The sequence below is a fragment of the Conger conger genome, chromosome 11 (genome assembly GCF_963514075.1).
Source record: "Conger conger chromosome 11, fConCon1.1, whole genome shotgun sequence".
Lineage (NCBI taxonomy): Eukaryota > Metazoa > Chordata > Actinopteri > Anguilliformes > Congridae > Conger > Conger conger.
The window spans coordinates 35,573,466-35,596,881 of record NC_083770.1 but is presented as its reverse complement, the minus strand read 5'-3'; the positions used below and the strand labels follow the sequence as shown (position 1 = coordinate 35,596,881).

At 41.3% G+C, this 23,416-nt stretch overlaps 1 protein-coding gene across 1 annotated transcript in view; it reads left to right on the top strand.

The window, feature by feature from the left end:
• The window catches only part of LOC133139954 (collagen alpha-1(V) chain-like), a 40,896-nt gene extending 19,687 nt beyond the window's left edge, over positions 1 to 21,209 (top strand). Inside the window, exons 7-23 of the mRNA XM_061259444.1 lie at positions 1,043 to 1,657; positions 4,843 to 4,887; positions 5,168 to 5,287; positions 9,412 to 9,450; positions 9,912 to 9,965; positions 10,693 to 10,746; positions 12,704 to 12,811; positions 13,040 to 13,093; positions 15,608 to 15,652; positions 16,755 to 16,808; positions 16,948 to 16,992; positions 17,815 to 17,868; positions 18,255 to 18,299; positions 18,391 to 18,444; positions 19,110 to 19,154; positions 19,817 to 19,870; positions 21,093 to 21,209. Coding sequence (XP_061115428.1) covers positions 1,043 to 1,657; positions 4,843 to 4,887; positions 5,168 to 5,287; positions 9,412 to 9,450; positions 9,912 to 9,965; positions 10,693 to 10,746; positions 12,704 to 12,811; positions 13,040 to 13,093; positions 15,608 to 15,652; positions 16,755 to 16,808; positions 16,948 to 16,992; positions 17,815 to 17,868; positions 18,255 to 18,299; positions 18,391 to 18,444; positions 19,110 to 19,154; positions 19,817 to 19,870; positions 21,093 to 21,188 — 1,581 coding nt within the window. The 3' untranslated portion in view covers positions 21,189 to 21,209. The remainder of the gene's footprint in view (positions 1 to 1,042; positions 1,658 to 4,842; positions 4,888 to 5,167; positions 5,288 to 9,411; positions 9,451 to 9,911; positions 9,966 to 10,692; positions 10,747 to 12,703; positions 12,812 to 13,039; positions 13,094 to 15,607; positions 15,653 to 16,754; positions 16,809 to 16,947; positions 16,993 to 17,814; positions 17,869 to 18,254; positions 18,300 to 18,390; positions 18,445 to 19,109; positions 19,155 to 19,816; positions 19,871 to 21,092) is intronic.
• The last annotated feature ends 2,207 nt before the right edge of the window (positions 21,210 to 23,416 follow it).

Sequence of the window (23,416 nt, the reverse complement as noted above, 5' to 3'; positions counted from 1 at the left end):
TGAAGCAGTTTTCTCCAGAAGTTCAATCGTCTGGTCAAGAAAAATTTTATATGTTCCTTAACACAACAGGACAGCTTTCACTTGAAGCATCAACCGGCATTGAAAAGTTTATTTTGGGCTTTCCCAAACACTGAAATTGTGGGCAAATAAAAAACATTTTTTCGAATCGGGTGGTGGCTGTTTTGGTGTAGTTTCCATTTTCCTGCTGGGAGGTTTGATGTGGAGTGGGTCATAATTACTTCAGTCAGATTTATTCAATTCCCAATTTTTAATGCATACATTGTGAGATGCATGTAAAATTTCCAGGAAACCTTTATTTGAGGCTGGCTAAAATACATTTACCACACTTCCTTGTTGTCATGCTAAATATAATTGGTGATAGGTTATCAAATAACACTCCATTGGGCATGCATGGTACCAATTGTGTAGTTACGGTACATTAGCACCTTTAAGTCAAAAACAAAGTCACAGGCAAATACCCCATCCCAGCCCATGCTCGATTATACCGGGTGTGTAGATAGTCTTGCTGTTTCAGACGACGGCATCATCTGGCACCATTTAAAAAGTTGGCGACTGTGTGTGTTGGCTAGCTTCCGAGTGCCAGCCCCATTTCAGTCACCTCAGAGAGGAGTAGATTTCAGATCTATTTATTTTGAACAGAAATAGATAAACACATGGCTAGTTTTTTATACTGTGCTCTTTCCCTGTGTCCCAGTCTTATCATAGCAATGTTAAACATACAGTTTGAATTAATTGAAATAGTTTTTTAAAAATCGCGGTGGAGATGAACAAAGAGACTTGCGTTTCTCTTCAGCAGAGCTCTGTGACTGACCCTTGGTGCACTTGACCCATTGTAAACGTTCATAGCCCTCCCAGCAGGACTGCAGTGCAGGCACTTGCCTTGGTCCATGACTGATTTAGGCACATTGTGTAGTTGCTGATGTACTGATGAATGTTTTGGAACACTGTGTTCCTTATCCGAACGTATAGAGCTGTGATTACGTACTTCTCTGGAGTGAAACAGATGTTTTATTTTCTTCAGGACTCCTTTCCTGGTGTGGGCCACCTTGGGCAGGAGGACATGATCGTGGTAGAGGAAGCCATCCCAGTTCTCCGAATCGGCCACTATGGCAGCCTACCCGCCATCCACACCCGGCCGGCTGGGATCCATGACGACAAGCCTAACTCTGGGACCAAGGCCCTGGATGAAAACTTCACCACAGAGAAAAGAGCGGATGGGAGCCTGCATACAGCCCAACGCAATTTTCCTGGAAAGCCCTCTGACAACATCATTGACTTGGACTCCGCCTCTTCCCTTACTCTGAAGAAATCCTCCATTGGCTTCTCAGGTGGAAAAATCCCAGCAGAGATGCCCCATGACCCCCATGACCTCGCCTTACTGGCTGAACAGGGCCTGCTGCCTTCCATAGAGTCCTCCACCACCTCAGTGTCCCACCGGGATGTTCAACAGGGGCTGAGCACCAGTGCTGTGCACACAGAACATGGTCAAGGTTGGTCCAAAGATGTGAAAGCAGCCAGAGGCAGCCATGCGAGTAACAGTGTGGCCCAGGAAGGAGACGTGATCCCAGGGCTTGACGGCAGGCTGTACCGCCTGAAAAAAGGTCCGCCTGGAGCAATGGGACGCCCAGGAAAGAGAGTGAGTCATTGCTGCCTTTTTGCCTGCCAACTAACAACTAATGTTCCACTTTTGGGAAAGACCTGTTGTCTTTCCATTTTTATCCCCTTTCACAGTTTCACCGTATAAAATAAGAGACTGTTTTTGCTAAAGCACTGGCATCTTAAAATAGGTTGCACAGTTGGAACTGTGAGTTTTAACACTTTCAAAAGGTGTATCCTGTTACCTGTTAGTGATTGAAAATTGCACAGTGAAAAAAAGGAATGGATGAAAAAACCCACACCAACCCAACTCGAGACTGAAGGGGTTAACTATGCCCACCATTTCAATTAAGTGCATCGCATTAGCCGGAAAGTGCATACTCCTTAATTTCACTACTACCCCCCTCTAGTCCGTGCACATAAAACAAGCATGACTCGGCAGCTACCATTATTTCAGTAGCCTATATAAACATGCATAGATGAATTTATTCAACCAACCATTTCAAAATGACATATTTATTACCAATGAATTTGTTACTCATGTTACAGTGTGAACACACTGAATAATGGAAAATGTCACTCACATATGAAGCGCCATATAGGTTAGGCTGCGTTTCACTAATCTACAAAAATGTTTCTGAATTAGCGTATGTGACATGTAACTGACAATAGCCAAGAACATAAACTGTTACAGTACAAGGGATTCAGATCCGACACATTGGGATTCTGGGATTACAGTAAATAGTTATGTTTGTTTTGATTTTCACTTTGGTCCAATGTTGCTGGTTACATATATTAATTAGTGTCTCGAGGCGAACCGCAATGTTAAGTTTGTGTCTTCACAGGCTACTGTATCCTACTTTGGAACTTGTGCTTGAAACTTACAATTTTGTAGCTTTAAATGGCCTGACCATGTGTAAGATCTGTAATTGGCTATGAGCATTTGTGTGGGCTCCGGAAAAAAAATTACAATGACAATAGGGCTATTTCTTTAACACAGTACGTTGACTTTGTTGATGGCGAAGCCGAAAAGCTTGTCCCGAATTTCTTCACTTCCCCTGGTTCGTTCCTTTCTCCATTCGTTAACTCCACTCCTTTGCTCCACATACTTCTGCTGGAGTGGGGGAGTGGTAGTGGGAAAGTGGAGTAAAGGAGGATGGAGTAAAAGATAATGGGAGGCAGCTAGGTTTGTCACAGAGCATCCGCCATTACACCTACCAAATTAGCCACCATTTTCTCAACCCATGAAATACTATAAACTGCGTGAACCGTCTCTTTAAGACATAAAAACGACTTGTCACAGTCACTTATTTGTTATTTGACGTAGAAAAAAATATCAAGGTCTTAGAACAAATAACAGAACAGGTTGGATAAGGTACAATTCACATCTGATCTATTGTAAAGCCATGAACATGAGACTAGTACACAAGGTCGATAGGCCAAATTTGTAACTACCATACCGAGATGTCTACAACTTCAGAAATACAAAATACAAATTCAAAAGTCCTAGTTCAGGTAGGCTACAAATCCCAGGTGGAGAGCTGTATGCTGTTGTACACCTTGGACAAAGCATTTGATTTGAATGATGTCTGATGCACATGCACACCAGCTGTGTATATTGATAAAATGTCAGCTGCATATTGCTCTTTAACTGCTACCACTAAACTAGTACATGACACCTGTTTCAGTCATTTTATTTAGTTTAACAGTGTAGGTGATTAGTGATCAGCTAACGCCATTTTGTAGCTTTGAAAAATGAATGTTTACCATCAGAGTTTTTCATTCAGATTGTCATCGGCCAGGAAGGGCATGTCATCTGACTTGTCTGAGTATATTAGATTGAATGCTGAGTTGGCTCCAAAGATATACCTTTATCTACATCCTTTACTCACAAATTGTGTTCCAAGTGGCAATTAACTATTAAATTGACCTCTCTGCAAAAAAATAATGATAAATAATACTAGCATGGTTGACACTGCCTTTTACTGAGAAACACGTTTTGACGCCTATATTTAACTTCAGGTGAAACAGGCAAGCTAGACAATTGTTGCCCTGTGCATTCTCTTCTGTCATGTCTCCAACAAGTGGCCATTCATAGGGGTTGTTCTGTGTGTTATGTGAAGAATTTGTGCTGTCTTTGTGCAATAAATTGCTATGATTTCCATGTCAATCACTAGATTGTATGCATTACATTTTCAGGTAGAGTGGATCTGCTGCAGTCAGTCTCGTAGCGTGTTTGTTAAACATGCAGACATCTGTTGTGGGCCTTGGCCATTTCTTACTGCAATCCTGTAATTACATAAAATTTTGATATTATATATAATATATAATTTAGTATATTTTTATTCCCTTATAAATTATTCATTATTTTTATCACAGGAATAGTTTTAAATATCCTTGACAACATATTTTGGTTATCTATTTTAATGCCTAAAACCCAAATGTTATTTGGACAGTCTCATTATTTTGATTATTTTTTTGGACCAGAGCTTACAAATGTGGGTTTCAAATGTATCAACTTCATGTTTTGTCCTGAGGTTGAATGAAACCAAGATGAAGATAAATATACACATGTTCTATAAAAATTAAAGACCAGAAGGCCTTTAAGAAGCTGTAGCATTTATGAGATCCCAGTGCAGAAGAGACTGACATTTGTGGTGACAGTGGCATGTTTGTCAGACCAACGCATTTTAGACTTACACTGTGATGCATTGAGAGTCCTACTGCGGTGGTCCCAGCCTTCAGCTCATACTACACTGATTGGACTCTAGCCTGTTGGGTAGACCACAGTGTTGAAATAAAGAGAGAATGTCTTCAGGCCCTTGGTGTTGAACTTCTTCCATCTATGAGCTATGAGTCAGAGTTTGCCTAGTTTGTTCTAAATTCAGTGAGTATGCTCAAGCTACATGTGTTTGAGTCTTTGGCAACCATCCTTTTTATTGAATTTGTTTCACTGAGTATCTTTTTGTCCACTGCTTGTGCTCCATACCGTCAGCTTTATGGTAGATGATCATGTTGTTTACTGATGTTGGGACATGGTCTTGACCTATTCTGCTCCTTCTTTCACCATCTCTCTTAATCCCACGCAGCAGGTGCATATTTCTTTGAGAAAGGACGTACAAGGATGAATAGAGGTCAAATCAAGATTATATGAAGCATTGAATCAACAGCTCAGGCAAAAAAGATGGGCTTTGTGAATATAATTTTTGCCTTCTGTCTCCTCAGGGCTGTGCTGGTAGAAGAGGATATGCTGGTTTTAAGGGCAACAAGGTGAGAGAATCTTTATCTGAGGGTGTGTGTGTGTGGTGTGTGCTCACACTTAGTATAGGTTATGCATTCATTCCAAAACGGATGGTGATGAAGACCATATTAAAGCAGTACTCGCCTTCTGGCTGTAGCTCATCGCATAGGTCTTGCTGTAGAAAATTATCAGATGGTCTGCTCGAAATAGCCGAAGCGGAAGTGTCTTCATAGAAGGTGTTCAGACACTGTGCAAATGGGGAAATACTGTTTGCTGTGCTGGACTGCATTGGAGAAATGTGATTCACAGGGAGTGATGGGACCAGAGGGGCGCGAGGGGCGTAAAGGCGAGCAGGGATTGCCAGGTCCACCGGGACTGCCTGCCCTATACCTCTGGAGGAACACAGAGGAGGACTGGGAAGCTTTCAGAGTGAGTCCAAATGTCTGTGAGCCAAAGCAATAAATCACTGAAATCTGTTTATCATCTATATGCTTTAAATAATGATGTCATGTCATGAATTATGTAATTCTGCAATAGTGAGAATGAAGCTGTAGGATTCGCCACATTGGGTGGATCTACTATGTGCATGAGAAACCCTGACGTGTGTCACCCAACCAAAAGACACGCTACCCTAAGACGAAGTATGGATTCAATTCCAACAGTAATTAATCGCACATGATAGTGCCTCTCATTTTGGTGGCGGCGTTCATGGCGCCTCACTCTCCTTACAACTCAGTTGGGGATCATTACGTCACAGTTTCTACAGATCACAGTTTGGCTCATTTTATCTGGTCTTAGGCAAACTTGACCATGAGAATCTGCACTGATATAAATGGCTGTTTATTGCCACAGTAATTAAGTAACCTGGCAGCTCCAGCACTGTCATTTGTCTTTTTTGGGGGGTAAAACTTGTGAAATGGACGGTCTCAATTACTAAACAGCGAAGCTCTTCCCGGTGAATTGTGGGAACACTGGCCAGAACCGCCTCTTGGATCAGAGCCCGGAAAGGGCTGCAAAGGGACACAACCGTTTATAGCTCCCGAGGGACACAGGCAGACCCTGGACAACATGCCTCATGGGTAGCCGACACCCACCGCTCTGGCCAGCGGTGCGGCTCGGTTATCTCTGTGTCCTCATCGCACTGGGCCTGCTTCTATTTCTGACTGCAAATTTCAGCTTTCTTTAAGACCGCAGTCTCATGAACTCCAGCTGCTGCGGCCGCTTCTGCTGCAGGGTCTGGAAGCAGTTGCAGAGATGAATCAGTGATTGATCTGTGCAGCTTATATGTTGTGAGACAACTGTTTTATCGGCTGAATTGAAGTCTGCTGAGTCCGATATTTTTATAATGGGAGCAGAGTACTGCGGGGTGATGAGTGGCCACAGTATCTCATTGCAGGATATTGTCTGAATAATGTTTGTAAAAGCAGATCAACACCGTAATCATTTTCATGGGTGCCCTCCTTCCCTTCTAGTTTTATTGGCCAGAGAGTCTTGGTGATTGAACTTGCCCATAGCTGGGAACTAGGAGGCAAGCTATAGTTCAGAGGAACTTGCCTTTTTCTTGCAATTGTTATTTCCTTTAATTTTGTACACAGTCCACCACTGGCTGGATTTAATCTGGTCCTCAGCAGTCTTGCTGAGTGCAGATGGATAGCAACCTGTGATAGCAGTTTCAAAGCTGAACTACTGTACCTTTCTACTACCCACCAACAAAGCACAACCTAAATTGCTTTGCCACAAAGTAACATCCAGCTGTAGAAATGGATGCTAAATAATCAAATCAACAGGTTCTTGATTTGGATTTCTTCAACAAAAATGTGTGAAATAGTATGTAAAAAGGATAGTTAATTGTAGCACAAACCAACAAGACTGGTAGCAGTCCTCCAATTTTGTTTCACACAGATTTTCAGCTTGATTTGCCATCGCCTACCATGACATGTTCTGTTCAGTATGAAACAATGCTTTGTCCATAGATCCTCTGTATCATGTGCTGTAAATGTGCTGAGGAAGGGATTCTGAAATATGAGGACAAGTTTGGGTTTAAGAGGGAATGTGGTATTACTCAGGCAACTGGAAGTGTTCAAGCCCAAAGCATTGCTGCACATTACAACCTGACACAGGGAAGGAGCGTGAGGCATCTGGACACGGTTTATCAGTTCGATCTTATCTCCTCTTCCTTAACCGCACAGCATTACAGGCAAAGGCATTGTATATCTTTTATACATCAAGCATTTTCTGTGATTGCTGCAGTCAAGTTTTCACGTGGCAGAAAACACAGAAACAGCTGTCACATCTCGAGAGCACTAGTGTGTGTATATTTGTGTGTCTCTCTTACTTACATTTGTGTCCCTTTATGCATCTGTATGAAAGTGCTTGTGTACGTATACATATGTATCTGTGTGCTTGTGCCAGTGTGTATGCCCAAGATGTACAAGATACTTTACAATAATGGTAGGCTATACCGAAATATAACATAAGTGTGTGGACAGTGGTACAATGTCTGTTCTTTTGACTCTGTGCTCCAGCAAATTGGATTTGAAATGAATGATGAGCTTAAATTACAGGCTGTGATCTTTAATTTGAGGGTATTTACATCCATATAAAGTCTATTGTTTGGCCTATGTTTTCAGCCTCATAATGGCTTCCTTGATTTTAATTCAACTCTGGTTCTCATGTTGACAAACGGCAGTAACAATCAAACAGAGCAATCAAAAGCCTAGAATCAAGACTGGATACTGAAAGCTTTATTATACCTTCACTAAGGAAGCGATTCAATCGCTCTAGTCAGCAATGCGTCAATGCGGAGCCTTCCGAGGGGGAAGGCAAACCAGCATCTGCCGTTGTTCTGAATAGGGAGCCATCATAGGTAATTGCTATTTTAGTATCTTGACAAATAATTATATCAGCAAATGGCAATCAATCATTATATTTAAAGACCAGAGGTATTTTGGAAAAAATAAATCAAAGGACTCAAGTGCTGTTCTTATGCAGTTACAGAGTGAACAGATGATCCAACTCAATCGCCTGAGGCTTTCACTCCCTGACGTCTTTTCTATCTCATTAAATCCCATGTCAGCTGCATTTATGATCCATAACCACCAGACTACCTAGCTGATCGTAATCGTTCGGGTTCACATTTAACATCATGTTGCAGAAGCAGTGTACACAATTTAATTTCATAGGCTATAATGTGGTGTTAGTTGTTAGCCACGGGCTTCTTGGCAATTATATAAAAGTGCAAATGCAGGATTTAAAGGGTTGTTTTCTGTGCGGTAAGCCACACAGCCGCTTTCTTTAGCTCAATATATGACTACATTTTGTGCTCATTTAAAGACTTGTAACTGAGCACTTTGTTCATTTCCTATGGAAACTCCGCCAAACTTTCCCCCTCGGTAGTTGGGCCCGGAGAGATTGTGACGTTTTTGTGGGCGTGTCCACTCTTGCCAACTGGATCTATACACATGACTAATCAAAAACAACTAAGAAGCCATAGTCCCTTAAAATGGGGGGAAATGGGATGTCATTCATTACATTACTGGTATTTGGCAGACGCTCTTAACCAAAGTGACATACAGTTGATTAGACTAAGCAGGAGACAATCCTCCCCTGGAGCAATGCAGGGTTAAGGGCCTTGCTCAAGGGCCCAATGACTGTGCGGATCTTATTGTGGCTACACTTCGATTCGAACCACTGACCTTGCCTGTCCCAGTCATTTACCTTAACCACTACGCTACAGGCCACCTCAATTCCTGCACTTGAGAGTCTGCACTTTAACCTCATATACATTGCTTAATTTCCAATCCAATGACCTGGAGTACAGAGGCAAAAGAACAGAATTTATACTGTACCACTATCCAAATACTTATTGACTGCAAGTGGTTGCTGTGGATTGGTTTTAGGCATACTGCACATTTGTTTATGCAAATAATTTGTAGGCCTGCTGCATTTCTGATGCAAATATATGTACATGGTTAGTTGCATTTGAAGCAGAGCATCAGTATAAGTGATACATTTTAAGGGCTTTACTGAAGTTAGTGACATCTTGACATCCATATATGCTGTATGTTTGTGTGTGCAACATTTCAAGTCCTCCACGGGTCAAGTCCTCTCTCAACTCAGAAATTACAAGTGTAATTAAGGGTGATTTAGCACCCAGATATGGTAAACATACTTGCACAGATTAGAACAAGAGGCGAATCCATTCCATTACATTACATTACAGGCATTTAGCAGACCCTCTTATCCAGAGCGATGATCAACGAGTCCTGGTGTGACCATATAGACACAATTTGAACCCTTGAAGAATACATCAACTTACCGACTAGCATACCACGGTTGTTGACACAATGAACACCCAGGGTATGGAGCAAGCACAGTAAGACTAGTTCAGTAAGTCCTGGAACAGCTCAACCTACTATGCACTGAGAATGTGACTTCGGTCTTTGATGCATGTTGCTGATGCATTTTGCCTCAGCAGACCTTTGTTTCCAGAAATCTTTTGCAGTACTGTAGCTCTGTGAGCCTGATTCTGCCTTTTCTGCTTTCATTTCCAGCAATCCTCCTACTTCCAGCTGTTGTGGGTAGGCTGGCCTGTAAGTATAGCTCACATGTGGGCACTAGTGGTCATAGTAAATCACACTTTATTGCCCTTTTTACTTTAAGAAAACCTTTTTCCTTTCTTTTTTTTTCACCTGCAAAATTATTTTGACCTTTGCCTACAGATTTGTCACACTTATAGGCCAAAGTCCTGTGATGTGTTTCAAATGTTTTTTTGTTTTGTTGCTACAGGCCCAAGATCCTATGGTCAACATGGCTGTTGAATGTGTCCTTTACATGTTTAAGAGAATTCATTCATCTGACAATTTGCTGATATATATGTATGCATGCTGTTTGACACTCAATATACATTTTGGATTGCATTAATGTATACAAACACTATGGCCTTGTGATGGACACCCTTTCACCCCTGTTTCTGTGTGATTGTGGGAGGGGGGGCTGATGAATGGAACTGCCCCCCCTCTCTAATGGAAGTCTCCTCTTTCTGAGTTTGCAGAGGGAACAGGGTCTTCCTGGATTCATGGGGGAGATGGGAAAGCCAGGCCGACCAGTAAGTACAACTCCAATACTGTGCCAGGCCCAGCAAACTAAGCGTTAAAAGTATACATTTTAGGTAGCATAGTGATCTAGGAGTGCTGCCATTAGAGCTCATTGACCTACTGACTCTTTTATGTCTTTCTATTCATTGTGAAATATTTAATACAATTTCTGATGTTACATTTTTCTTTTCTTTTTTTGTCTTACTTGCTTTCTTTTGGCTGCTCAGTGGACTGTAGTCTCTGAGTCAAGTGTCTTCTTATCATAGCCAATTGCTTTTACATAAACACAGCAGTTTTCAACTGGTTCTTTTATATGGTTTTCCTGTCGACCATGAGTGTGTGTTCACAAAAAGCAAGGTGTTCAGGCTCCTGTAGCCATGCAAACCACTATGGGTGTTTGCATATTGTCATAAAGTTTGGGTTTTCAAACTGGGTTCCCACGAAGGTACTGTAGGGGGTCCGCAATACTGTCATATAGTATTATGACCACAAAGATTAATTTAAATTGAGTGCAAACTGACCACAGCATACTGTATGCTCAATTGTGTATCCTATGTACAGCTCATGATTGTTTTTTTGTTCCTCAGTATGGTCAATGTGCATTATGTTAGGTATCTATAATTACTTTCATGTTATGGTGATCTGTTCTAATTTTCCGATTGATTAACCTGTGAGGAGGTGATATTGTGGGCTTGTGGCAGACTGACAGGCAGTACTCTTCTCTGTCTCGTTGTGTAGGGGATACCTGGAGATCCTGGAGAGAGAGGACTCCCAGGGTACAGGGGGGACATGGTAACGCCCTAACCCATTCACAGCACTTCACACCCAGTTCACTTAGGAAGGGATTCACAAAACTGCACCACAAAACAAATGCAGCGCTTTATAATTTAAGAGGAAATGTCATCAAATTGATTTGTGAACAAATTTAAGTTAGTGTGTGAACCACTCTTTCAGTCATGGTTTCAATCACAGGTTTTACATACATTTTACTACTAATGAACTAGTACAACTAGAATGGTATTGAGTGTTGTGACTTACAGTATACATATGAGGAAGACATTGTGCATTTGGAAATGATTCATGGGAAACATCTGGAAAGCACAGGGAAAATTGAATCAGCTTCAAATTAATTTGTGAAGAAAGTCAAATGTGTTGTTTAGCCCTCTTTGACGTTGCATGCAGACAGAAAATTCCATTGGTCTCAGGCTTCAGCTTTGATTCATTTATGCGTAGAGACACAGACTGGCCACATGTTGTTCTCTTGCATCTCCTGTAGTGTTTGTGATTTCTGCTGGAGCTTTGTGGTCTTACCGTGTCTGTGAGTGACATTTGTGAGTGTCTCCATTTTCAGACAATTTACATTTTAAAATGAGACTACTGAAGGTGAGTGCACTGGTATGGTTTCTGCCTGTACCTGAATGTGATTTGTTTAATTCATCAAAAGTATTTTTGTGGAGGACAAAAACGTGATTGTTCACAGGCCACGGGACACCACTCCTCCCTACTGGCGTTGGTTTGACTCATTGCCATCCTTGTTGCAAATTGATGTGCTTTCAGTGTTTTCCCCACATATCCAAATGAACCAAGAACTTCTGTTATAACAAAATGGGCAAGTCTTTGCCCTGCCCTGAATGGCAAGAGAGCTTGCTTCCTGGTTTACGGCTGCAGATACATAATCAGTTAGAACCAATTAAATTAATTTCAGGTCATTTATTTAGGGGAAAAAAGATTTTAATCGATACGTGCACCATAAAAAAGGGTATTTTATGCTAAAATACAGGCAGTCTTTGTGAAAACTTAAATAACGGTAAAACATAAATAATGGTAACAAAATGTTGTGTACAGTGACAGGCTGTATATTTAACCAAATGTATTATTCTGTTTCACTGTAAATAATTCAATTATTTACATTGCAGATGATTACAATTTCATACCTACACTATTTTATAGTGTCATAAACTTCACAGACATTTTTTACAATGTGGCATTCTCTTCTTTTTATGGGGTTGTGATTTATATGGTACAGTAGAAATGCCGTACTATACAGTTTTCTTTTTTCTTTTAATCTGCTGAACTGTTTTTGGTCCACGTCTATAATTATGCTTCTATCATCTTTTCCGAAGATGAAAGACACAGAATCTCCAGTTCCACATTAAATCAGAAACTTTTAATTAGCGAAATCCTCGCTAAACCTCACGATTCAAAACTATGCGTCTATCCTCAAAGGTTTTTTTGTTCAGCTCGTTCTTGTATCACAAACCTGGTCTTTGAACCGTATTTAGAGTGTGGGTTTTGACAGCTCCACAGATATGTCACTCACACATTTTCTCCCCCTGCACTTCAGAGCCGCAATCAAATGATATTAGCTGTAATTATGCCCTCAGAATCCAATGCCTTTCAAGCCTCCGCTGCACATAAACCCATGCTGACTCTGCAGAAAAACAAAGAATCAGTCAATCTTCTCCAGCATTTTAGTCTTATACATGCCTCATCTGAGCGTGTGTTCGCTCTGTGCCCTACAGGCTGCATTTCCTCCCATGATGCAGTGGGAAATATATGCAGTTTTGAGGGCTGGCGTGGCATTGGGAGCTATGTTTGTGACCTGCTGAGTGGTTTGATTAGGAATATTTGCTGTTTTTCTGCCAAACTAGTGAAAACCAAGGAGAGAAACGTTAGAAGCAGTGAAATTCAGTCTGTACTGAGGAATTGCTCTGGACTAAACTGAATTTATTGTGTTTGTGGCTTGCAGGGCTATCCTGGGCCTAAGGGGATGCCTGGCAAGCCAGGGCACAAGGGAAGGGATGGACACAATGGTGCAGATGGACAGCCAGGCCCATCAGGAAGACCTGGGATGCATGTGAGGGCAAAGGGCACCACTGACTTCCTGCTACTGCGTGTGTGTGTGTGTGTGTGTGTGTGTGTGTGTGTGTGTGTGTCTGTGTATGCGTGCACATTATATATTTATGTATACACTTAGATCATGGAAATAATGTGTTAAGAGTGTGAGTTTTGCATGTGATATTTATGAGGTACGTAATGGCAGTAGCATGTTTCTGTAAATATTGTTTCTGTGTTTTGGTTCCAGGGTCCACGAGGGTACAACGGGGAGCCAGCGCCCCGAGGGGAGAAAGGAGATGAGGTGAGGAGGGCGTTCTGTCTGTCAAATATGGGCAGAATTAATATCAACATGCACATACTATTTGAATATTAGAACAGTCCAACAGCAGCTACATTATATGTGAGTGTGTGTGTGTGTGTGTGTGTGGAGGGGGGGGGGGGGTCAAGTATGTTTTGGGGGTTGTAAGTACAGACATCTGTGGAAATATATTTAAAATAAATGTGCTGATGTGATCAATATTTGCTAGATTTAGTAAGCAAAGCAGCAATACCAGTTTGTATATTTGTGTGAGAGGTGCAATAGAATGAACTAGACATTTTGTAATCAGAGTCTTTGTAGAGCAAAATTCTGCTTGAATGTGCCATCACTTGGCATTTCAAGGGTTTGAAATCCAATTTCAAACCCGGGTCAGCACTCATTTTTGGTAAGGCTTCATTTTAGAGCCCGTTAATTACCTAGTATTGAGTGGGTAAGCGCACAGTTACTTATAATTATTAGGTAACTACTTTGACTTCAGTGGTAGGTACTATGAAACAGTCAGTAAGTACCATATGTAAGTACTATGTAAATACATTCTGCAGCCTGTTTCATACCTGAAATCAAAATTATTTCCTAATAAGTACCCAGTATTTACACATTAAATATTAGGTAATGAACAGCTTGTAAAATACCTAATTTTCTTGTATTTTACCAAGAATATTGTTAGAATCTTACAGTACACAGAGCTGGTGCTGTGGAGAGCTGTCTTTGTGAGGTCAATTGGTATTTCTCATTTAAGTGTATACATGCCTGCATCATCTTAATCTTAAACTGATGCCATGGAAGAAGGCTAGTTAGGATTGTCACATTGACTTGAAGTCAGAACTTGAATTAAGCCTAAATGTATCAAATTTATCATATAGTTTAAAGAATAGTCTACCTCCCTATTCTTTACCAGACACTCTTCATTTGCACACTGAACAGGCTTGTTCAGTAAAGGTTATGAAGTCTGATAACTTCCTTCTGTACAGAGCTGGCAACACTAGTCAGGAGTATACAGTGCATAGCTGAGCCACCAACTGCTGTCAGAAATCCAGAAATCAGCAGTACTGCAGGGGTCTGCTGACAGAACGAATATATGTAAAATATGGCATATGCCAAATCCTGGCTTCCCTTAAGTTTATCCAAACCTTCAATGCCTTGCCTTGCCTGTGCAGTTGTGGGCCACTGTGGTGCCAAAATATCTCCAGAATACTGGCAGACTAATGGTGGGTCACTAGTGTGCTTCTGTTATACTTTCTAGATTGGTAACTACTGTATCTTCCAGGTCTCATGTGTTTGTGTGAATTTACTCTCAATTTGGAACAAAAATCCAAACAGGCTTTATTTGTTAGATGTCAGTGGAGCATTAATGTTCAGTTGGTTATTTAGCCAGTCTGTGTTGGAAAGAAATGCACAGACTTAAAACCATAGTGTTTGTAGTTGTTTTTTTTCGGTTTGGTGCCAGGCAAATATGTGAAACAAGTGACAAGCTTTTCTATGTTGCTGGTGCATAACTGGCTTGCTTTGGGCCTATGAAATTTAGAAATGAAATGGAACAGATGGTATTAGTCGAGACAGGAAGTGACATGCCAAAAGATCCAGATCTTTGGTGTAAAACCCATTCTTCTGGAAGTAGTATCTGAATGTTTGAGCCCTGCAATATGACTTGTGAACTGTTATGCAACAGAAGGTGTGTGTGTGTGTGTGTGTGTGAGTGCGTGTGTAACATAGTTGAAAATCACACAGAATGAACACATAAGGCTACTTCTGCCTTGTCTTTCCATTACAGGGTTTTGGTGGAGAAACTGGCCTTTGTGGGGAGAGGGGAGGGAAAGGAGCGAAGGTAAGGCCAAGCTTTTCACAGCAGATTACTTACAGCATGCCTCAATTACAGGCTTCCATTTAATTAATTTGTTCTTTCAAACGTTTGTTATTGCTGCACAATTGTAGGTTTGTGTTTGTGTTCTTTTGTCCTCTTGGGCATGTTGCGTGGTGGTTGAGGTCACCTGCTTTACAGTGTTCTCGGGATTCCCACATCTAGATTTAATTGCGGTGGACTAAGACAAAAACGCATATTATCCCATTTCCAGCTGAGTAAAGGATACTTGTTCTCTAGAGAAGGGCTGTGTTGAGTTTTGAGTTTTCTTTTTCTTTTGGACACAGGGAAAAAAGTTTTTACAGTTATTTAAAAGTTATTGGATGTTGTTGCCCTCTAGTGGTAGAATAGGCACTATGTAATGAGGTTTGTTGTGTAGTTTTTGCTTTAGCCTTGATTTCACTTTAAGGGCCTGATTTACTGAGACCTTTAGCACATGCAAAACCATTTACTACAAGCAAAACATGGTATTTATTTTGCACCAATCATTGGCTGTGCTATTAATTTTGCACGTGCTGAAAGGTACCATCTGTTTTTTGTCAACATGCTTCGTTAAAAATTCTTCGTTTGCAGGAGTCTTTCCACATTTGAATGGCATGTAAAGAGTTATGAGTTTAATCTTTGTGCCTGGCCTCCAGGGCTCCACCGGAGAACCAGGGCTCTCAGGCCCCATCGGCCCCTCTGTGAGTGTCCACTGACTGGGGACTGTCAGCATGTGTGCTCCCTCAACATTCACTACCCTTCTGTGTGCTTCAGCCCAAAATCTCAGACATTTCTCATACATAGTGCTATACCTATGAGACAATACTGGTTTTATGTCAGTGCTGAACCGGATCTGAAAAATGTGCTAATTGTTTCTGCTAACATACTTTTACACTTTCTGTCATTACAATATTACATTACATGGCATTTAGCAGACGCTCTTATCCAGAGTGGCGTACAACGAAGTGCAGATCAAACACAAGTATAAGTGCGAAGAGGACCTGAGAGGACAGTACAGTTCCGAGAACCATACAGATAAAATCGGAACCCTTGGAGAATACATCAACTTCCATACTAGCATACCACAGTTGGCAGCTAGAATACCCCGAGAACAGCAATACAATAACTAATACAAAAAACAACATCGATACAACTATATAAGTGCCATTCCAGTCTATGGCATATATAAGGCTAATCATGGTGGTGAGTTAGGGAGGGAAAGGTGTAGCCTGAAGAGATGAGTCTTCAGTCTGCGCTTGAAAGCTGTCAACTGACTTCACAGTAATTTCAACATACAGTAATGTGCAAAAAAAAAAAAGCTGGCTGGTTGTTCCAAACTCATTGCCTCTGGCTCTCCAGGTATTCCCAGACAGCCTCAATCAAGTTATCATGTGAAAATGGTCTATTACTTAAATTATTTTATTTAACAAAATGTCTAATTTGCTCCTTCAAATCAAATCCTTCAAATCTACCGTCCTGCAAGGTTCAGCCCAAATTTGGTACACCTGACTCTACTAATTAGCAGCTCAAGGAGTTCTCTCTGTTGAATGAGGTGTGAATTGTGAGGGTTGGAGTGAAAACCTATAGGATGGTACTAATCCTGTGATACAGAAATAAACTGAGAACATGTCTATAATTTGTAGTTTGAAATGTTTGATGAAGACACCATTCTATTTGGTCCATCTACCGAAGTCTTAGTTTTGCCAATTTCACACACAGTAAATACACTTTTTTTAAGTGCAATTTATGTACCGCTTAATTTTTATTGTGAACTGACAATTTCCCCTTCTGCACTGATCCCAGGGGCCACCAGGTATCCGAGGGGTCCAAGGCCTGCCGGGGCTTCCAGGGGGGCAGGTAAGGCATCACAATAGGGTGGTAAGGGCTATAAGAGCTGCTGGTCTAACTGGTCTAGCTGTTTCAAAACCTAGCTAGAGCTTTTTTCAGCAGGATAGATATGGTATTTTCATGACAGTGCTATGGTTTGTTTTCCAAGGGGGAAGATGGCCCCAGTGGAGAACCTGGACCAACAGGGCCATTGGTGAGTATATTTAGACTTAAATTATTACTTCTATTCCTTTTTTGCTGAATAAGACAAAAAAATGTCCAATGTGGTGAGTGGGTTTTACTCATTGCCAATGGGATGAGAAAATATCACTCGTCAAGCAAACAGTAAATTAAAAGAAGAAAATATTTCATACATTAGAAAAAAAAAGGTTTTTACTCTTGTTGCTAGACTAAAGCACTTGAAATGTTGTCGCGTTGTATCTGTGTGTTGGACATCAGTGATGTTGTGAGTGATCACAGGGCTACTTCCTCAATAGTCAAATTTGATGTTGGAGAAGCAAATAAGCTGTTTCAGTTGTCTTCACACTTCATTGTTCTCTCCTTTCCTGAGGAGTGAAAAGAATTGAGATGCACTCACTGTGTAATGGAATGGTGTGCAATACCTAATTATCCACTGGAGGTCACTAGAGAACAAGAAGGCACATTTCCGTTATTATCATTATTGTACCAAAGACGGCAAAAAGTTTGGTAATACTTTGGAACACCTCGCCATAAGGCTGACACAGTAACACTGTCATACACATCTGTCACAAGATGGCAGATAATAGATGATGTCAGGCTATGACAGTAACATCAGTCATAACATTTACCGATAAAAGTATGACTGTTTTATGTCATTTGACAAAACCTGACATCATCGTGTGACAGATGTTATGTAATGTATATACCAGTGTTACATTAGCCTTATGGCAATAAGTTCAAGTAAGGTGTTACCAAAATATGATTTCTTTGGTGATGTGCACGCGCAACCATAGATTGTATGCATGTGTTTGTGTGTATGTTTGTTGTTGTATAGGGAGCTGCAGGTTTAACAGGCCAGGTCGGAGTTCAGGGGGTGAATGGCTCGGAGGTAATATCACATCTTGTATTTTTTTTGGGGGGGGAAATGCATCACCTGTGGTCTCCCATGGTCTAAGCTACAAGTGTGCACCCTGCAGGATGGTCACCACAGCGCTGAACTGAGTTACTGCACGGAGGGAATTTTTGGTTACACTGCAAAATTGGCTAGTATTTGGCCTTTAACCGGAATTTACTAGTTCAAGCTGCAGATTTCAAATCCCAACATGAGCAAGGTGCTATTTCACACAGCTATTATCCAGCTGCCTTAAGCAGTACATTTTTAGGATGTGCAACATTTAAATCACCAAGGATCATGGTATATTACATGAATGCTATGTGCAGTATATAATACGACAGTGTGCTAGGCTAACTGTCTGCTTCCTCTGGTCCCTGCAGGGAGATGTAGGACCAGCTGGTCCAGCAGGTCGAAGAGGCCCCCAGGTTTGTGCTGTCTGTGCATGACTTGACAATTTGACCTGCGTTCGTGTTTGGTTATCACTGTTCGTCTTTACGGCATGTTTGTCTGTTCCAGGGGCCTCAAGGGCTTGTGGGTGCAAGGGGGTCTCCAGGGCCACCGGGGCCTCAGGTGAGCCTGCAAAGCACCAATTAGCAGAAACAGAAAGGTCAAATGAATAGGTATTAAACCCAACACAGCATAAGTAGTTAGTCCAAACAGTATCCTCAAGATTGCTGATGCAAACAAGTCCAGTTATCCATTGATAAGAATAAATACTATCAAAATAAGACACAGTGATGCCTGTGTCCTGTTGTGGCAATGTTGTGGTTGTGAACAGAGCAGAACTATGTTGCAACGTCATCAGAGGCTAAAGATAGCAGCGTCACTGAAAAGCAGACATCATTTGCATAGCTGACAAAATAATGAATGTTCTCGCAAGCTCCTGAGCACTACTGAATTGATCATTGGTAATCAATATATGCTAAGGATTACAGTTTCAAAATGAGAGTGGCTTATTAAATACACTAGGAACTCAGTGTGCATAGTGAAAAGAGCTAGAAACATGGGCTTCAGAGGACTAGACAGAGAGGACATTGCAATAATGAGACAAACCAATCAATACAATCATACTGCATATTCCAAAACTGGACAAATAACTGTGCATAATGTGAATTCAGTATGAGGTGTTGTTTGCAGTGTTTGGGGTGTTTTCATTCCTTGTTATTGGAAATACAGGGGTTCAAATGCTGTATGTACAGTAACACACAAGTCTGTGTCTTGCTGTGTTTTGCCAGGGACCCCAAGGGAAGGACGGCGCACCGGGCTGTAAAGGCGACACTGTGAGTCTCCCTTTCCTCTGTCTGGAAAGGAGTGGCGTCCATTATATAACACAGATGAGGCTGGCATCAGTCCTGTCCATATATAAAAACACAATCTAACATGACTTGTCAGTATACACTAGGGGCCAGATTTCCTAAAGGACTGTGACTGCTTTTCAGATGTAAATACAGCCACAATAAGGTTGTAATATCTACATGGGATTTAGTAAATGGTCACAATGTAGAATTAGGATGTCATTTGTGTGTAATCCATGCATATGTATAACTGGAGCATAGGTGCGAAAAAACTGGGTGGATATTATTTCAATGATGCAAATTAATTTGTATTGTATTAGTATTCTGTCTGATTTACTAAAGCATGCATTCACTGCGACTCGCTTCTTTTAACAACTGTTCTGCATGCACGTTCGTTAGGGTACAACAATAATGAATTGGGAATACAGTAAGGATTTAAGTTAGTTCTCCTTTGAATCCAGAAGTTTGTTGAATTATGCTGTGCTGACCGCTCTCTCTCTCTCAATTCAATTCAAAATGCTTATCATTGGCATGAAATACATACAGTAAATATCTCTCTCTCCCTCTCTCTTCTTCTCTCTCCCTCTCCCTCACTCTCTCTGTCTCTCCCTCTATATATCGCTGTCTCTTATTGATTTGCTCTGCAGGGTACCATGGGGGTGATGGGGGTCAAGGGAGAGCAAGGCTTTGAAGGGTCAAAGGTCAGTGCAAGGTGGCCTGTGCTGAACCACAATTTCACCCTCATCTCTCAAACATTATCAGACCAGTAAACCTGCTCTATTTGTATGTAACTCCATTTTCCACTGTTGAAATGGCCATGAGAAAATTTGAATGTGTACGGCATGCATTTGGTATACCACATGAATACTTTTCCAGTTATTTGAGACCTAGTTCACTACACCCAGACCCTGCTCTGACAGCCTGTTCAACAAATAGAACACAGCATATGTATTTATGTATTATCTTTTGTTGAGGAGCATTAGGTCATGACAATGAAAGGGTAATCTTCATAGTTTGACAGACGGCTGCATTGCAGGTCAAATGTTTTAATAATGCTTAAAAATGCAACAAACAACCAGATTATAAAAATCCATGAGGTTTGAATATGAGCACCATTCACATCACTCAGAGAAGGATTCAAAGCATATTTTGGAAAATGGCTACTTGATGGCAGTCTTGTGACATTCATGTGCCAGCCCTGAAGTACTGGCTTTATTGGTCTTTGCTGACTGCACACAATTGATGATGTTCTGAAGAGAGAAGGAGAAGGAGAGTCACCTAGGCTTACCCTTTGTGATTTTTGCAGTAGTTATGCTGTGAATGAGCTCTCCTGTAGTAATAAGTAGGTGGGAATGTCTAGCAGTGGAGGTCTCATATGGAATATACAGCATTTTAGTCAAAGCTAGGTTGGACTTAAGATGAAAGGCTACACTCCAGCTTGATCCAGGGAAGCTGAGATTTGTAATGAGACCTGATTATCAGATGGAGGAAAAGAGAGGAAAAGCCATGTATCCATATGGAAAGGGTGTGAGAATACATGGGTAGAGATGACAGACGCAAGAGATCACATGGAAGATGAAATGAGGATGAGGCCAATGCAGAGTCTTGGGGGACACCTGTAGGAAGGTCATGGAGATGATACAAGCCACCATTCCAGCAAAACCCTGAAGGACCATCCACACATGTACATAGGACTTGGGGAGGAATGATGGTACAGAAGCAGGCTGATCAGTATGAATGGCAGAAGGATCTTGGGCTGATGTCAAATTGTGCTCTAGACATTTTTGGGTTTTCTACACCCATCAAGTAGTTATTTATTTGCAGAACAAGTACAAATGGTTTTAAATGAACGTGATACCTGAAAATAACTGAATAACTTTTCTGATATGACAGCCTTGTATTTCTCTATTTTTTTTCTCCCAGGGTATCGTGGGAGGTCCTGGTCTGCCCGGGATCCCAGGTAGCAGAGTAAGATCTGTACTCTTCTCTTTTCCCTGCTATGTGTTGAGTTTCGACTGATTGTTGTATCAGAGGGCCTGGTGTCGGTCTGTCCCTGGATTTTCTGACCACTGCTTCCCCTACAGGGCAGTACAGGGATGGATGGAGACAAGGGGGACATGGGGTTAAAGGGCAACAAGGTGAGTACCTCAGCTGTTAAATTCAACCCCATTTGGCCATCATGCTTTTCTTCTCCTCATTGGTCTTCCATTTTGGCTCCATCTTTTACATTGTCACCTTCTTCTGGTCTGTTAGGGTGTCCAAGGTCATCTAGGAATCATCGGCCCACAGGGTGAGAGGGGTCCAAGTGGATTACTAGGCTTCCCTGGGGTCAAAGGTCAACCTGGCCCTCAAGGAATCCAGGTACATGACAACCTGTCATTCCTTTCCTCCTGGTAATCCTTTCTTATTTGCATCTTGCTTTTCCCAGCCACACTATCTCTATTCTCTGTCTTCATAACATGCCATGAAAATGGGTAGGGAGAAGCATCAGCCTGTCAAGTCAAATATATTTTGTTTGTAATATCATTCACCCTCTCCACTGTTCTGATGTACTTTCCCATGAGTGAGTGGCTTATTTTCATTCTACATGCCACACAGTTACACAAACCACTGTATTCAAGAACAGGGCAGAGAGGTAACTCTGGTACATTAATCAGAAGAGCTAAACTGACCCCTTCCATATCTGCATGTAGGTAATATTCCAGTCATTATCAGCTGATGATATATTGGCTCAGCTAGGGGGAGCCATATAATGACCATTGATAAACTTTAAATAGTGCAGTATTTATTTATGTATTTATGCATTGTCTATTGACAATACTTGTTTAATTATTATGGTGCTAATTTACAGCATGCTGTGTTACTTGAGTTATTGTGGGGAATGTGTGCTGTTAATTATACTTCACGGCATATAATAAACCACATTAATCTTTCAATGACGGATGATAAAGACTATAATTTGAAAGTAACCAAACCCTAATCCCCTCATAAAGAGTGCCTTCACCGGATGAGCCAACTGAGATCCCAAGCATTTTGTTATTAGGTACCCGATGGGATGTAGCTACAAAACTGCATGGGGCTTTGACCCTGAGCAGAAGGTCAGTGTTCAGCCTCTTTTCATTTTGCAGGGGAGAGGAGGAGAGGATGGCGTCCAGGGAAATGGCGGCATTGAGGGGCCAAAGGTCAGATAAATATTTTGTGATCTTAGGGAAGATTTACGGTAAACCTGACAGAGGTCACATTGCACTACATCCATTTTGTGTACTGTTGTGATCAACCAAAAAATGTATATGAGCTAATGCAGAGTGGACCATATTCAAACGATAGTGATTACATTTCATGAATCTTAGCCTAGTGGCTAAGGTACATGACTGGGACCTGGAAGGTTGGTGGTTCAAGCCCTGGTGTAGCCATGATATGATCTGCACAGCTGTTGCCCTCGAACAAGGCCCTTAACCCCACATTGCTCCGGGGGGGATTGTCCTGTGCTTAGTTTAAGTCGCTTTGGATAAAAGTGTCAGCTAAATAACTATTATTACTGTATATGGCAAAATAATTACAGAAGCATTTAAAGTTAAGCACCGGGAATAAAAGTATTGATCTGGAAACTTGGAAACCTGGCAACAGTTAAGCTACACTACTGCTGAAAGTGTTTGGGCTTGATGTGCAGTAATAATATCACCATATCTAAATGTTGCAACATACTTTCTTCAATTTATTTGTACCTTTTTTGTGTGATTGCATCAACCTGAAAGAGATGCATGCAGATGTTGACATCTGAGTTGTTTTGTATATTAGCCACAGCCATTCTCCTAATACCAGCCTCAGCGTTACTGTTTTTCTATATGTATCTGGCATATTCATGTAGCATTGTAGAGCATAATATCACATCCACTGTGTTTTGAGGAGTTGTCGTGATTGTATTTGTTTCTCTGTTGTGCTGAAGGGGAACAAAGGGCCTCTCGGTCGCATCGGGAAGGCTGGACTCAAAGGAACCAGGGTGAGAAAATCGCTTTGTCTCTGTTTCTCTCTCTGTCATTCTCAATCAATCTTTCCAGCTATATCCCTTTGTCATGTGTATCTCTTTCTATCGCTCTTGTTCATGCCATCTCTCTCTATCTCTCTCTCTCTGTTCCTTCATTCGTGTTCTGGTAAATCCTTTGTTTTTCCCATGCTTCAAATAAGTTACATTCTTACATTTCGATTGGAATTTACTTGCTAAATAATTAACCTTATGCATAAGCCGG